Source organism: Saccopteryx bilineata, chromosome 2 (assembly GCF_036850765.1).
Source record: "Saccopteryx bilineata isolate mSacBil1 chromosome 2, mSacBil1_pri_phased_curated, whole genome shotgun sequence".
Classification (NCBI taxonomy): Eukaryota; Metazoa; Chordata; class Mammalia; order Chiroptera; family Emballonuridae; genus Saccopteryx; species Saccopteryx bilineata.
The window spans coordinates 286,661,478-286,677,842 of record NC_089491.1 but is presented as its reverse complement, the minus strand read 5'-3'; the positions used below and the strand labels follow the sequence as shown (position 1 = coordinate 286,677,842).

Sequence of the window (16,365 nt, the reverse complement as noted above, 5' to 3'; positions counted from 1 at the left end):
CACCTGCTGTGCAGGCACTGGTCTAGCCACTGTGGGATCAGCATCAAACAAGACAGGGCCTATGCCTTCGTTAGCTCTCAGTTAGCTTATTAAGTCCCTAAAACATGTCTGTTTGGTAGGTATTATGTCCACTTTCATCTAGAACAAAAAGAAACGCCTTGAGACTCAGAGTGGTGACAGAACCTGCGTGAGGTCGCAGAGGTGGCTGAGCCAGGATCCAAGCTGAGGCCCCCTGCTCTCACCCTGCACCTCACAGCCACCTCCCGTCTACAGAGAGGGAAACTGGGACTGGCGCCTGCTCACCTGACTCCTCAAACTGCCGGATGTGAGTGGCCCAGGAGTCCTGGATCTGCAGCAGGCTGTCCTCCATGGCCTGGATGTCGGCGTCGGGGCAGTTGCACTCCGGGAAGGCGGGGCTGCACTGGCACCAGCAGTCATTGTCCTTGCAGACAAGCTCACCCTCCGAGCTGCACGTGATGTAGCTGAGCGCGGCCGCCACAAAGCGCTCGCGCAGGTGCTCGGGCAGCAGCACCTGCAGGCCTAGGGAAAGGGCAGGTCAGCGAATCGCCAGGCGGAACCACTGGACACTCTGTTTCCCTCATCCATGGCTGCAGGGGCCCCAGCTGGGGTCCTGCTGCCTTGTGCATCCTGGGCCCAAGCATGGTCACCCCAGGGCCTGATCCCGCTGAGCCGGTGGGGAGAGAGGGTAGTCGCTGCCCCAGTGACAGATGGGGGAGGATCTGAATATGTAAATGAGGAACATCAAAGCCCAAGGCTCAGTCGAACCCCTTATATCAGCCAAATTGAGAGTGTGCATATCATATGAACAGGCTGCTGGGCTACACGTCAGCATTTCTAGGCTGGAAACAGGAAGATGTTTCAGATAAAAGAAGAGCTTACAGCTCTCATGGGGGAGGAATCAAGCCTTGATGGGCTTTTTGCTTTGTCTCTGATAACTATCCTGTTTCTAGCTTCACGGAGATTAGCAGCAGGCATCCTAGGATGTTTAGTGAATGTCGATTCTCCTGGGGCTCCCACCCCAGCCCTGATGGCAGAGGCTGCCTTGATTAGGAGGCAGGGACAGGTATTGTGGGTACCTCGTGGCCAGGCACTACCCCAAGTACTTTTCCCACGTAATCACAAGTGACAGAGCCTCTTATAGGTGAGGAAATCCAAGCCCAATGACCAAAGTGACCTGCCCCAGTCACCGTACTAGTAAAGTCAGCTTGGTGTCAGATCCTGCCCTTGTTCCTTCTGGCCACACTTGCATAACTGGGACTGGCTGCCCCATCTCAATGTGATTTCACTCTTGAGGAAGACTGAAGGGAGGACAGTGGTAGACATCCCACGGTCAGTCGGGCCTGGGTAGTTGTGAATGGCTCTCAGCAGTCTTCTAATTAGCTTCCGCTGATCTTGGCTGTAATCCACTAAAGCTATAGTTCTCCCACCCATTTGTAGTGGCTGCTAGTTTACCAGTAGCAGAATATATGCCTAGTTGGCTTCAAGCCACCCGAGGTGGCTGCTGGAAGCATATCAAGGGATGGATGAAGAACAGGTGAGCCTTTGGACATATCCTGCGCGTGTTCAAGGTCAGACCTGTGGGAGGCTCACCCAGCAAGGGACACTGTGAGATCCCTTGTCAGGAGAGTGAGGAACATGGGGACTTCTGGACATGATGTGTGCTCCCCTTTCCTCAAATGTCTGCCAGCTCTTTATTTTCACACCCTTGACCCTGTCCTTGACAGGAAACCAGAGAGCTCGTAGTATGTATCCCAGTCTCAGCCGACCTCAAACTAGAAGTTAGAATTGCAGCAGCAGTGGGTGTTTGGGGTTCTTGTCTGTGGTCTCCCTCCGATTCTGAACCGCTCCCAGATCTTTCTTTCTTTTCTTTTCTTTTTTTTTTTTTTGTATTTTTCTGAAGTTGGAAACGGGGGTGGGGGGGAGGCAGTCAGACAGACTCTCACATGCACCCGACTGGGATCCACCCAGCATGCCCACCAGGGGGCGATGCTCTGCCTATCTTGGGGCGTCGCTCTGCCGCAATCAAAGCTATTCTAGCACCTGAGGCAGAGGCCACAGAGCCATCTTCAGCGACCGGGCCATCTTTGCTTCAATGGAGCCTTGGCTGCAGGAGGGGAAGAGAGAGACAGAGAGGAAGGAGAGGGGGAGGGGTGGAAAAGCAGATGGGCGCTTCTCCTGTGTGCCCTGGCCGGGAATCGAACCCAGGACTCCTGCATGCCAGGCCAACGCTCAGCCAGGGCCGGATCTTCCTTTCTTGATGTTGTGCCCAGATGTGCTTGAGCAGTCCTCCCCACACTCCTTGTCCGCAAACTGGCTTTCAGCCCTCACTCCCCTGCCAGTCCGCCCTTCCACCGCCCCACACAGCCTCCCTCCTCCTCACCGTAACATTCCCACTGCTCTGCTCTGAAATCAGTGCCCGGAGCAATGTCTGCGTGAGTGATGGACTATAAATTTAAATGGCATTAACTATTCCAAATGAACCACCAGACATTCCGAACTATACTTGTTGCTAATTTCCATACACCAACCCATCTCATCCAGGCACACAGGAGGAGAGGGATGCTAACTGCGTTAGGTGCCTTTAAATAAATGAGTCTTTTACTCCTCTCTATCCTCTCTTCCTTGGTTCCTAAAGCATTTATGGGTTGCATCCGGCTCAGGTTGCCTGGAATGTGTAATCGTAGATCCTGGATGAGGGCTATTGATTTTATAATACAGAGACAATAATATCTTAAGCAGAGTCCAATTCAGTTAGGCCTTAAGAAAAATGAACTTTCCCCACTGCCAAATAGCTCTGTCTGAATCGGCATGCATGCCCAGGGGACGGGGCGCGGGAGCCGTGTGCCACCTTCATCTGCCAGCCTCCGGACCTGGTGGAGCTCCCTTTCCAATGGGTTTCCTGCTTTACTGTTTGCTGTTCCGTCTTCAGCTGAGATCCCCATTCCTCTTAAACTCTGTCCTGGCTTTGCTCTCCCATGGGAGATTTCAGGCTAATGACAGAAAGCAGGGACCGTGCTCAGGGTAACCAGCGGGCCCACAGTTTGCACAGTTCTTAGCTGAGCTAGAGTTGGAGGCCCCATAACCATCCTGCAAGGACAGCTGTTCCCAGGGTGATCTTAGGATAAAAGCAGAGGGTTCTCTGGGCAGCAAAGGAGACCAGTGAACTCGGTCAAGCATGTAAGGGCGGATGCTACTGCTATAGGACAGTGACAGAGTTCTCGGAAGGACTGTGAGGCGAGGGTTTGGGTGTCGAGTGGTATGAGCAATAGGTCTTGGGTGTGGGGCGAATCCCATCAGAAGTTTTCTCAAAATAACAATGGAAAGTTGTTCAAGTCCCAGAACTCGTCTTAAGAAGGGTTGCGCAAGTGGGTGGGGCAGGCAGGACTTCCAACCGCTCCTTGGTGGTCCGGGTGTTTCACCAGGTGTGAGGAGAGTGAACCCCATCCCCGAGCGACTTACCAAGTAACTGCACTTTGTTCTCCGGACTCTGCACCAGGACCGAGCTGACCGAGTCCAGATTGTCGTAGTTGCTGCAGCCCAGAGGGCCGGTCCTGGTCTCGGTGACCTAGAAAAGGAAATGCAGGGTTAGACAACAAGAGGAGACCTTCCCTCTCCCCTTCACGTCTCCACTCAGCCCATCTCTAGCTCTGTGTCCTGTCCTTGACCGGCCAAAGGAATGGCATGTGTTCCCCCACCCCTGGAGCACAAAGTCACTTTCTGTCCTCGTCCTAAGACAGTGACCGGCAGTAGTACATGGCTGAAGGCAGTCGTTACACACAGTGGGCGTCTTTCAGAGGCAGCCGATGAGAGAGAAGTCCTGTCTGGGAGGAGAAAACCCAACGCAGGCAGAAGAAGCTGGACCTTTAAGCAGGGTCCCCCCCCTCCCCCGGAGGAAGACAGGAGGCCAGATGTGGATGCTGTCAGCCTGCTGGTGAGCCCAGCTGCAACCACTTACTGTGGTGCTCACAGGCTTTGGGGATCCCAAAGATGAAAAGCACTAGAGAAATATGAATTATGAGTATTATTATTAGTATTAAACATTTAAGTCCCACCTCGGCACCGAGAAGTCCTTAGAGAAAACCAGCCAGGGCTTACTGCATATTTTACTAAGTATATTAAATATACATAAAGTCTTATAGCTGTGTAACATTCCAAAACACCATAGAGTCATTTTAAAATATTATAAAGTCGGCCTATCAGTTTTTCCCTGATGTTTAAAGTATAGGATGAAAAATGGGGCGCTTTAAATGCACGGAAATAATTATGTAATAAGAATGATGGGGACCTGAAGCCTTGCTTCTTGGGATCTCCGAAGGCTTTGCCAACAATCAATCAACCAATCAACTAGTATTTATTGAGCAGCCACTGTTTCAGTTCCATGCAATTCATCAAACATTCATAGCGTGCCTTTCCCTAAGTCCTTCCAGGAAGTCCACCCCGATCCCTCTCGCCCCCTCCCCTGGCTCTAGGCACCTCTCTCTGCAGCAGGCGGGTGGGCTGCCGTGTCCCATCTTTTTCTGCGAGTATTTTGTTCCTGTCTGGGTCCTCTGCACTCCAAAGGCTCCATGAAGTAAGCTTGTGTTAATTTTGCTTACTGTGTTGTCAGCAGCAATTAACACAGTGCCTGGCACATGGAAGGAACTCAATAAATTGGAGAATGTATGAGTAATAGGCTCCAGGCTTTGGGGTGTGTGTGTGGAGGAATAGGCACAAGGATGCACATGTTCTAGACCATATCCTCCAGGAGATTACAATCTGTCGGGGAGGAAGGTGCATAGACAACTGACTGATACACAGCCAAGCCAAGCAGAAGCCATGTGTCATGAGTACCAAGGAGGGCACGGCTCTAAACAAGGAGAAAACGAGGGAAGAAGTAGTGGAGAAGAGGCCAACTGAATTAGTACTTAAAGATAAGTAGGAAGTGGACAGGAAGAGATGGGAGAAAAGTGAACTCTGAGAAAAAGGAGGGGCCACATGATCTAAAACACATGGTTCCAAAGGGTGGAGTGTAAGTGTTTAGTGCTCTGTTACTCACCGTGGTGACTACCAAAGCATAAGTGACATGCTTAAAGGAAATTTAGTATATTTAGGCTTAAATATATATATTATAAATATACAGTGGTACCTTGATATACAAACAGACCAACATACGAATTTTTTAAGATATGAACTGCAGCTCAGTCCATATTTTTGTTCGAGATCCGAGCGAAATTCCGACATACAAGTCGTGATTCGGGAAGCTGCGGCTAGTTGGCGCGTTGGCGCAGAAGTGCAGTATTGGCAGTTTGATATACGAGTTGACTGACTTATGAGCTCGGTTACAGAACGAATTAAATTCATATCTCAAGGTACCACTGTATATATTATATAAATATATATAAATAAATTTATACAAATATATAATAATTTATATTTTATATAATTAGGTATATAAATATATATTTTTTAAATATAAATATATATATCTTTGGAACAGAGTAATCAAATGAGAGAAGATGTGATACTGACTTAACATACAGTGGGGAGAGAGATGGAGGAGATACTGGTAGCTTTAGTAATCAAAGAAGGCGTCATGCAGGAGGTGAGCCAGAAATTGGTCTTGAAGGATGAGTAGGGATGGGATGGAATGGGGAAGGAACTGAGAGAAAAGCAGGTAACGACAAAGACCAGGGGACAATGGTTAATATAGTACATGAGGAACACCAAGACAGCCTGAATGGAGAACGTGACCAAGATCACGACAGGGGCAAGAACAACCTCCCCACAGTTTTCTAAGTCCATCCTCCAAGTTCCCCCTCCAAGGTCATCCTGTTTCACCTTCACAGTTCTTCTCTGAGATGAATGTCACTCCTGTCATTCTCCAAAGGAAGAACCCAAGGTTTCAGGTTGCTGAGTAGCCGAAACAGGATTTTAACCTTGAGTCCCGAGAACCCAGTTCAATGCCCCGTGTCTCCTGTGAGGGCGCATCTACAGACTGCAGAAAACAGTGAGTGAGACCCGTGAGATAACATCACTTCTTAAATCCTTTAAACAGCATATTTTTGTCATCTGCCTTCTCCTCAGAATGTGAAACTGGGTCAAAACAGATTGTACGGCCTTGAGTTTGTAGCGTCCTTATGTTATAAATGAGCAAACCAAGGCCAGACTGCTTCAATGACCTAGTCAAGGTCATTTACTAAATATTCAAGGAGCAATCCGAGCTGGGTGTGTAAGGACCAGTCACTGCCATAAGGAGTGTATAGACAAGTGGAGATATGTTTCCACAATCTGCGAGTTCTGACTGTTGCATGCCCAACGGGCGGGCAATGGGGGCTGAATAATGTCTCTGTATTGTATGCATGAGTGATGGGCGAGTTGTCGGGCTGAAGTGGGAAGGTAGAGCTTTGCCGTAGTGCAAGGGAGGTCTTCTTTATCCACATGGTATGAAAATCCCTATGAGAAGAGCCATGGCTAAGGACCAGCCCACCTATTCTGGGAGAGTCAGTCCCTTTTGGAATGGATTGGGCTGAAGGGTAGGGTGGGATGGTGGGTGTGGCATTTGGGAGACCTGCCTGTCCCCAGTTCCAGGTGAACTGGCCACCACACTGTCACAGAGTTCTGCACAGGGTTTTCTACCCACCCACTGCTGAGTTGGTCACTCCCCAGCACTGGGTCCAGACAAGGAGGGGGCTACCCACCGTATGGAGACCAGGATGACCGCCAGGGAGGAAAACTGAGAATGGCCACCTTCCTCTCTTAGTCCCACCACTAACCCTTCCTCCCTACCACCTTCCTGCCTTCTAGTTAGCATTCTGGGGCTGCCTCTGGTGCTCTTTTCCGACCTTGCCTTTGCTATTTCCAAAGGTCAGTTCCACAAGCGGACAATCAGTTAGGTAAGTTACTGAAAGAGCATTGAGTAGCTTTGCTTTATAAATTGTATCCCAAGGATAGGAATGAGGAGGAGACCGGGACCGTGGTCCCCACGGGCTCACTGCCTGTTAGCGGGAAGTATCTCGCCAGGCCAGACCTCCACGAGGAGGAATGCTCAGTCTGGCGTCACTCGATCCCCTTGTCATCTCTCTTCCTGTGGCCATTCTGCTCTGAGCTACCTCGGTCCTCCCCGAGCAAGCGGGGAGGAGAGAGGGAGTTGGAGGGGGCGCTCTTGCAGATGGTGCCTGAGCACGAACTTGAGAAGCAGCTTGGTGGCCTGAAGTCCCCATTCCCAGCGACGGAAGTCTGACAGGGTTGGCCTGCAGAACCCTGTGCCTTTGTATATAGAAGAGGCAGGCGGCTCAGGCAGGTGATCATGAGGGCCCACAGAGGTGACAGGAAGCGCTGCTCACTCAGCCGCACACGCTCAGGGAGCATCTCAGCTCAGCTTTCAGAAAGGGAAAATAATTGTGTGCTAATTGGTCTGTTGACAGAGACCAGCCTGCCATCAGCACGCCCTGATGGGTCTCAGGTTCATTAGCACGTCCAGTTTTCCATAAATACCAGGTCGGGCGAAGCCTCATTCCGCAGCCTACTTTCCTCCCCCTGCCCTTCACTTCCAGCTGCTCCTGTCCTACCCGATGGGACACCTGCAAAGCTAAGGGCGAGTAAAATGGGCTCCTCCCTGGGAGCCACGGAGCCGCCTGAGAGAGCAGGGCTGGTGCCTGTGTGCTAAGACCTGCGAACTGAACCCCGGCCGCTGCCATGAGCAACAGGAACCAGCCATCCTAAGGATGCTCGTGAGGACAGCTCCCTTTTGCCACCTCGGGAACCACCTGAATTTTGGTGTGGGCTCTTTTCAGTTCACTCCGGAGCGTCTCAGGCCCTCCCTGCCAAGCCCTTCCCCAGGCTTCCATTAAGTAGAGGGTGAGCTGCAAGTGAGGACCAGCCTCCCTCCCCTCCTTCACGGCTCTGATTCTGTCTTGGGAGTTGTGGGCAGGATGGAAATATATTCAGCCCCTGACAGTTTGCAGAGTGTTTTTATGTGAACCATATCATTTGGTATCACCCCAGCCAAGAACAGAGGTAATATTCACAATATTTATCCATAGGTAGGACAGGGTGTGCCCAAGCAGGGTTATGGAGGCTTCCCGAGGTGCGTTAGCCGTTTGGTTACTGTCACGGGGAATCTGGAGTCTCCAGGGGAGGGGCGCAGTGGTTACAGTGTCACGCAGACGGTGATGGTGAAGACCATTTACCAGCTAATATAGAAGTGTTTTAATATTTTAGTAACTGTGCGGCCGTACAACTGAATGTAAGCCCTGGGTTTAGGTAAGTCCCATAGTTGGAAACTCTAAGTCAAGTTCGGTAACTCCCTAGGGTCCTAGAAATCAGAAGCATCTAAGGCTGAAACCTAAGCCCAGATCTCCTCACCTGAGCAAGTTTGTTTCTCCCTAAACCATTCAGCCCACCGTCACCTACCCACCCTTTATTGTGTGTCTTACCATGTGCCAAACACCGTGAAGGGACCCAGAACCATTTGCATGCCACAGGGTCCCTACTGCTCGAAGCTGTTCTGTCGTGGTGAGTGTGGGGATGCAGGAGGGGTGGCATGTATACAGCTGCAGTGTAATGTGCCAAGTCTGATACTAGAGGTGTGTGCTGATGGGGGTACCCCTTGCCTCAGAGGGCGATCGCAGTGGGCTCTCCGAGGACTGTGTTGGATAACTGGAAACTGATGGTGGAAGGACATTGTTAAGGAAGGGAAAGAGTAAGAGCACACCTCCTTAGATAAACAGAAGACAGGCAGGTATGATGGCAGACTGTTCCTTTTCTGGCTGAGCAGGTGAGCAGTCCCTCACCCGACCCACTGCCCCCCAGAGGAAGGACAGCGTGGGGAGCCAGCTCAGCTGCGGCCAGGGAATGCTCAGGCCAGGGAAGTGGGAGGCCGGCACCACAGCGGCTGTGCGCTGCCTGCTCTGTGGACCTGTCAACGCGATGCGTGCTAGAGCAGAGACGGTCTCTGGTGGGACACCTCTGCATCGGGACAGGTCAACCTAGAAGGTGAGCAAAGCTGTTGGGTGGGATGCCAACACCTCCCCTTGCCCCTTAGGTTAGCTGTGACCTTGGACAGGTCTCTAGACCTCACTGTGCCAGGCAGAGCTGAGGGCTCGGAGCAGTGAAGGGAGAAAACACTAAATGACCCCGTGTCTCGTGGTTCTCTGAATTACATTCCCTGGGGAGAACCACGGTCCTCAACAGAAAAACCCCAGGTCAGTCCGCCCAGGGGCAGCTGAGAGTCTTCCCACATTTTATGTGTGAATGGAGATGTTCCAAAGAGAGGCTCCCAAGAATGGTGGCCCCCCCTCTCAGGGAGATGAACAGTGGCGATAGTTCTGGAAAGGACTCCCACGGGCACTGTAATAGATGTGGTTTGGGGCACGTTGCCGAACCCTCACTCCACAATCTTTACGGAAGAGGTGAGTCCAGGAAGCCATGGCTGAGACCATGCAGCCCCCCTCTTTACATTAGACTAGGGTAGGCTCTGGAACGGATGATTGCTCCCGGGAATTTAGAACAGTGAACTGAGAGAAAAAATCTACAGGGCGATTGTGGACACTTAACAAAAATCAGAATAAATCATTGTCAAGCACCAGGAACTGAGGATAGAACAGTGAGCAAGAAAGTGGTCCCTGCCCTTATGGCACTGGGGGGAGATGACACCAAGAGAGAGCCTTCCTTAAGGGCCAGAGTCAGCTCCACAGCAAGGCAAAGGCACGTGTACGCGGAAACCAGAGGCGCACGGGGGGGGGGGGGGGGTCTGGGATAAACAGAGGCGAGAACTTACACAAGAGATGCAGGTAGATGAGCATGTGGAGGTGGAAAATAGAGACATGGGCAGAAACAAACACGGAGGAGTAGGCTGGGAGCATGACTGTTCTTTCACAAGCCCCATGTGTCTGGATTGGATTTAGGGTCCTGTCTTACAGATCTGTGACATTCTTCACCAAAGTCCTCTTAGTAGTCAACCATCTTTATACTCAAGCTACCTTAAGTAGATTTTGCTTATTTCAACTGACATGCTCATATGCATTTGCACTAACACCGAGAGGAGCCTAAACCACGTGAAAAATAGGGTCAATGACTCACTCATTCACTCATTCATTCATTCATTCAACAAACCTTTACTCATTACCCAAAATGTGGCAAGCTCTGTGCTCTTACTGAGAACCAGAGATGAATAAGACCCAGTCCCTCTCACAAGCACCTCGTAGCCTCAGAGGTCATTGTGTCAGCTAGAAATGATAGATCAGCTGATCAGCCCCATAGAAGACGCATGTAGGGCTGCCTGTTTTTCCACACCTCACTCTCCTGGGCATGGAAGTCAGATGAGTCTGCCACTGTGATATCCTGGACCCGTTTCCCTTTCCTCTCTAAACCACCACCAGCTCCTTCAAAGCCAGAACCACCAGGACTCCGTCACCCACCACTCCCCTGGGCGCGGTCTATTTTTCCTATTACCCCCCTTCACTCATTGAGGATTTTCAATGTTAAGCTTGCTTGCCACCGTCTTTCTGACCACTACCAGGTCTTGCATCGTTCCTGTTGACGTCAGCATCCATGTTGATGGCGCTTTAAGCCCCTGGCCTCTCAGTTCCCTGGCTCCTCCCCTCACTGCCTCATCTTGTCCTCCAACCCCATCTTGGCCACCGGCTCCCACGTCCCCGCCCCAGGTGCCGATTTGTGTTGGCAGCTGCACTCCCTCTGTAGTCTCAACAGTAAGCATCACACACTCGTGCCTCCTTCGTCTCTCCCCTCAAACAGGTCATCATACCTCCCTAATGTCAGCGACAATGTAAACTTGAATTTAGAGAAACCCTACTTAGACTTCCAAATTTTTGACCTGACCAACTTTGCACTTTCTGTCATCCCATGCTCTCAAATCTCATGGTCCCTCACTGTGATCACTCCTGTCTGTATACTCGCAGCTCCCTCATGTCTTTTTCTTTCATCTTGAAAACACACACACACACACACACACACCTTAATGAAATCCAACCCTTCATCTATTTCATGCCTGGCTGAATATGAATTGCTGAATGTAGCTGATAAAACTCACAACTCTGCTGACTGGTCTCGTGCTATAATTACGACCGGGAAGTCTCAAATGGGCTGTCAGAGCAACCACCCAACACATGTATCTAGTCGAGTGCTATACTAACTCCCACTCCCTGAAAGGACCATTTCATGTGTTCTTTTCTCAACAGCTCCTCTTCCTGTTAGCCAAAAACTTTGCTTCTGGTTCTATGGAGGAAATGAAACCCATCAGAAGAGAACACCCACACCCCTCCCCACATCTGGCATCCCACTGCATTCATCCTGTGCACCCCCATTGCCTCCTCTTACAAAGGGCAGTGTTCATGCTCCTCTGTGCACCCTCCCTCTCCACCCCAATCATCTCAATTCACATACCAATATTCTGGAATATCTCACCTGACGAACAGAAACACAGTCTCTCCTGACCCCACAGCACTCTCCAGCTATCACCCGTTTTTTTTTGTTCTTTGCCTTGATAGCCAAATCCTAAATCATTGTCCCTACTTTTCTGATTCTTCCCTTTGCCTCCTCTCTTGAACTGTCTCCACCCAGCCTTTCCCTGGTTCGTGCCACTGAAACTACTCTTATCTCGGTTCCCAGTTACCTCCACGTTGCCCAGCGGAAGGTCAGTTCTCAATCTGACTGCTCAGCGGCATTTCACGCAGTTGCCCGTCCTTTCTCCCGTGACATACTTTCCTCACGCGGCTTTGCAGTCTGACGCTGGTTCTCTTCCTCCCTTTCTGTTTGTCTCAGCCGCTTTGTCGGGTCCTCCTCTTCCCCGTTTCCGGATATTGATGTGCTTCACAGCTCAGCCCTCGGGCCACTGGACCAGCGCCTCACTCCTCGGGTGATCTCATCTCGCTTTTCCCCCTAGTTTTAAATCCCAACTATGCATGTCTATATATTCGTATGCCAAATTTATATTTCCAACCATGATCTTTCTCTTGAAATCCTGGTATCCATATCCAACTGCCTGTTAGGTATCTCTACTTGGCTTTCTAATAGAAATGTCAGGTTCAATATGTTGAAAACCACACTCTTGATTCACTCCTTTCAGATCTGCTCCTCCCCCAGTATGATCCTTCTAAGTAAATAAAATTGCTGTTCATCCAGTTGCTCAGGCCAAAAATCTTGCTGTTAACCTTGACTCCTTCCTTCCAATTCATTAGTGATCCTGTAGGATCTGTTATCAAAATGTATTCTGAATCCACCAACTTCTCACTGCCTCTTTACAGCCAGCTTTGTGCAAACACGCCACCGTTATTTCTCCCTGGACCACAGCAGTAGTCACTAATCAGCGATGCCCTCATGACCGGTCCTCTATAACCGTGTGGTCTCCTCTCCCCCTTCACCCCCCTCTGACAGCACTCCAGATGGTGTTCCAGGACCACCCCAACAACACTCCCACTCGAGGGCTAGTGTTTGCTCTTCCCTCTGTCTAGAATGTGCTCACTCAAGATACCCATGTGGCTTAATCCCCCATTTCATCCCAATCTCTGCTTAAACGGCATTCCTCCAGACAGGTCTTCCCTGATGCACCAGGCGCCCATCACCCGCTTTGCCCTGGTTCCATTTTCTCAAATCATTGATCCATCTGGCATGGCATGGTTATCTAATTATGCCTCCGCTGCTGGAATTTAAGCTGCATGGGGCCATGGGCTTAATATGTTTTGTTGACTCTTGGATTCTCAGTCCCCGGGACAGTGCCTGACACATAACAGGCATTCGAAATAGTTATTGACTAATAAATAAAAAACAGAACTTCCTTGTGAATTTTGGGTAGGATAAAGGCAGGATATCAGACAAGATTAACCCTTACTTGCCACCCAAACTTAATATTTGGAATTTTGAGACTCCGCTGTTCTCAAGTATTTTCACTAGTCTTATCTAAAACTATATGAACTTTCCTGGGACTCTTCTAGATGGACGTAGAGACAGTGGGGTGGAGGTTATGGTTATTAAAGATGCAGTCGTATTGATCTTTTCATTCCTTGGCTTAAAACTCTCCACTTGCTTTCCATTGTGCTTGGGCCATTTCCAAATTCTCGATCGTGGCGGTGTGATTCGGCTCCCCCTACTTCTGAACCTCATCTTGTGCCAGCGCCTTTCCCACTCACCTCCCTGCGGTCAGAGCAGCCTTCTCTGTGTCCCGCCAAGGCACCACGCTGGCTCCTGCCTCAGGGCCTTAGCACAGACTGGTCCCTCTGCTCAAACATCTTCCCTCAGATCTACACACAGCTAGCTTCTTTTCTTCCCAATCTCAGCCTCAAAATCTAAAGCCAAGTTGCCCTCCCCCGACCAACCTGGTGAATATTATCTGCTCCCTTCTCTCCCCCCAAGAAATCTGTACCTTGTGATTCTGCCTTTTCTTTTGAGCATTATCAAAAATTGCTTTGTTGCTATTTAATTGTTTACCATCCCTGTCCCCTACTAGAATGGGACCTCGGGAGAGGACGGACCATGCCTACCTTTCTCTGCAGTTCCTCAGCTGGAGTGAGCCTCAGAGCAGATGCTCCGTGACTGTTTGCTAGGGTGCAGACTTGGACCATGTTGAGAACTGGTTGTGTCTCCATCAGAAAGCTTCCTCCCCCTTCAATCAGTCAGGCCTGGCTGACTTGGAGCTGGCTGAGACTCCGGCTCCCCTGGGTCTCCCTCTGCCCACCTCCACCTGCCCTCAGGCCCTCTCAGGCCGTTACCTTGATGGCCCCTGTGGCTATCTGGATGTGGTGCAGCCGCCGCAGTGTGCTTTCTCTATCGATGAAGTAGGAGGCTGCCAGCTGATGCAAGGTCTCCAGGGACACAGCAGAGCTGTTCCCGCCACCCCCGATGGTAGGGGCACTTCCCGCTGTCTCTGTCTTCCGGCTCAGTTTCCGCTTGTCCACAAAAATGGTCAGGGACTCTTCTCCTGTAGCAAACAACATGGGTTCACGGGTGAGGCCTTCTGCTCCCTCAGCCCCTACCAATAAGAACATGAAACTCTTGGCCAGGACAGATGGAGCTGAGAAGGAGCCCAGTACTCCTGCGGATGGCCTCTTCCCCATCCCTTTCACATTGAGAAAAATCCCATTGGACTACGTCACAGGACAACGGGCGTTCCCGCCTCACGAGATGCCCTCTCCCCCTCCTTAGTCCTGTCAGTCTCCCCAAAGTCTCTCTTCGCACCCAGCTTGTCCATTCCACATCCTCCATTGATCTCTATCTCGGGCAATCTACCTCCATGGGGGAGATACAATTCTTCCTCTCAAGTTGTTTATGAGAAATTGCCATGGATATATCTGCTCCCTCCAAAAGGGCAAAAGCCTTGAAGTTCAAGGTCCCTCTCTCCCCATCAAACACCCAACACCCACCACATGCGGCGGCAGCTGGCTGCAACCCCCGGAGAGCTCCTTTTTGTCCACCAGACCACTAGACAGTGTATTAAATGCTATAATAAATCCTACCTTTTTTCTTCCCAGAGCAGAGAGGGCTCTGCCTCTTCAGAGCCCCTGGTTATACCCGGGGTCCTAGCTAAGATTACACCGTCCCCACTCCACCCTTACCTCCCTCCAGCCCAGAGTCATTAGAATTGGTTTGTCGGGATACCAGTCTTTATATAAAGGAAGTAGGGGGCAGGGAGTCAATAAAATTTGTTTCTTTGCCGGTGGGTCTGACAACTGTAGCATAGCACATGTTGGGATGTGGAGAAACTTCAGGGCTAAGTGGCTCCGTCAGAAGGAAACTGGGAGCGCCCCCTGCTGGCCAGGGTTTGGCAGGCGTCTGTGTCTGCCCCAGATTCTTTACCCCAAGCCCTTCTTCAGGAGGATGCTGATAAGCCAACAGCAATGTCCTGGGGTGAATTTGGATGTTAAGAAACTATACCATCCTCAAAGGCACCAGAAAGGAAACATTTCTCAGGCAATAAGAAGCCAGGAAAAACAAAAAGATCCAGGAGGACTGTTGAAACTGTACTCAGTGGGCCTTCAAGCTATATTCAACAACCTGGCAGCCAGTTCACACAGCATCACCACGCTGCTTACCTCCCAGGGTGGCGGAGAGCAGGAAGTGAGTGCCGTACTTCTTGATCAGGTTTTCAGTAACCTGCTGCAGGTTGGGTCTCCTTCCCAGGAGACGGATGTTTCGGATGAACTCCGGGGCAAGAGGCAACGGCAAACTGAAGAAGTCCTTCCTCTCCAGAGCCAAGTTGTTCACTTTCCAACGGGCAAACTCCCTGGAGGAAACGTCAAGGGATAAGGAAAAGCTCATTGTATTTTGGAACAAGAGACCTAAAGGCTGCAGTTGGTCATGTTCTTCCTGCCCAGACCCCGCTCATCCACTCTCAGGTCACATCTGTCCAGAGGGAGTCACCGCTGCCTGAAAGAGGGCCTTGGCCTCCCCCCAGCTTCTCGTTCCTGGGCTGTGAGCAGACCCTACTTCGGCTGACCGCCGCCATAACTTACTCTCATAGCCTTTCTCATTGGAGAGTAGCAGATCTGCTCAATCATACGAAGGAAGTCTCGGTAGTAGTGTAGGAGGGGAAATAAACAAGAAAAACGTTGGAACAGTGGTTTGCAGAGATAGGATCTAGTCACCACTGGCCCCATGCGATGAATCACATCACCAGGCGTGGCCAGGTCTGTGTAAAGTTGGATATTGGTTTAGAACAACACTTCTCAAACATTTTCATCTCAGGACCCCTTCTCACTCTTCAAATTGATTGTCTCCTTTATATTTATGTGGCTTATATCTACTAATAATAGCCATTTTAGAAATTAAAACTGAGAAACATTTAATTAATTTATTATTGAAAGATAACAGCAATAAATCCATTTCATATAACATAAATAACATATGTATATGATACCAACTATATGTTCTGAAACAACTAATTTAGCACAAGTGAGTCACATCAGTGCATTTGTGCAAATCTTTTTACTATCTAGCTGAGTGAGAGTTGCATTCTTGTGTTGGCTTCTGCACTCAATCTGTTATGATCATTGTCAATATTCTCTTATGGTACCATGCTACATAAGAAGGTAGTGCCTTAAAAGTTAGTTCCAGTGTGGAATCTGGAGCTGTATCAGTGGGCTTCTCATACTCTGTTACATTACAATCCAGTGTTCCACATTGTGCTTGGAGTAGATCTTGCAACCCTTCTCATTTTGTAATACCATGCATTAGTCATCTGGGAAATATGGGAACACTGAGTTATTCAGATCTTCTACATTTTGACACTTTTCATTATATAACATCAAAACATTATATTCATTAATATTACCACCAATCTCATCAGAAAAGTCTTTAAATATTGGAAAGCTGTCAAGCTCATGATGACAGATAGGAGTTCTCCAAAAATACTCA

The 16,365-nt window shown here is 49.9% G+C and overlaps 1 protein-coding gene across 1 annotated transcript in view; it reads right to left on the bottom strand.

Annotated features, from left to right (window-relative positions):
- The window catches only part of BRINP2 (BMP/retinoic acid inducible neural specific 2), a 98,247-nt gene that overhangs the window by 8,865 nt on the left and 73,017 nt on the right, over nucleotides 1–16,365 (bottom strand). The window contains exons 3-6 of the mRNA XM_066261211.1: nucleotides 15,045–15,235; nucleotides 13,725–13,933; nucleotides 3,481–3,586; nucleotides 304–540 (exon numbers count right to left, since the gene is read on the bottom strand). Of these exons, the coding sequence (XP_066117308.1) occupies nucleotides 304–540; nucleotides 3,481–3,586; nucleotides 13,725–13,933; nucleotides 15,045–15,235 (743 nt within the window). The remainder of the gene's footprint in view (nucleotides 1–303; nucleotides 541–3,480; nucleotides 3,587–13,724; nucleotides 13,934–15,044; nucleotides 15,236–16,365) is intronic.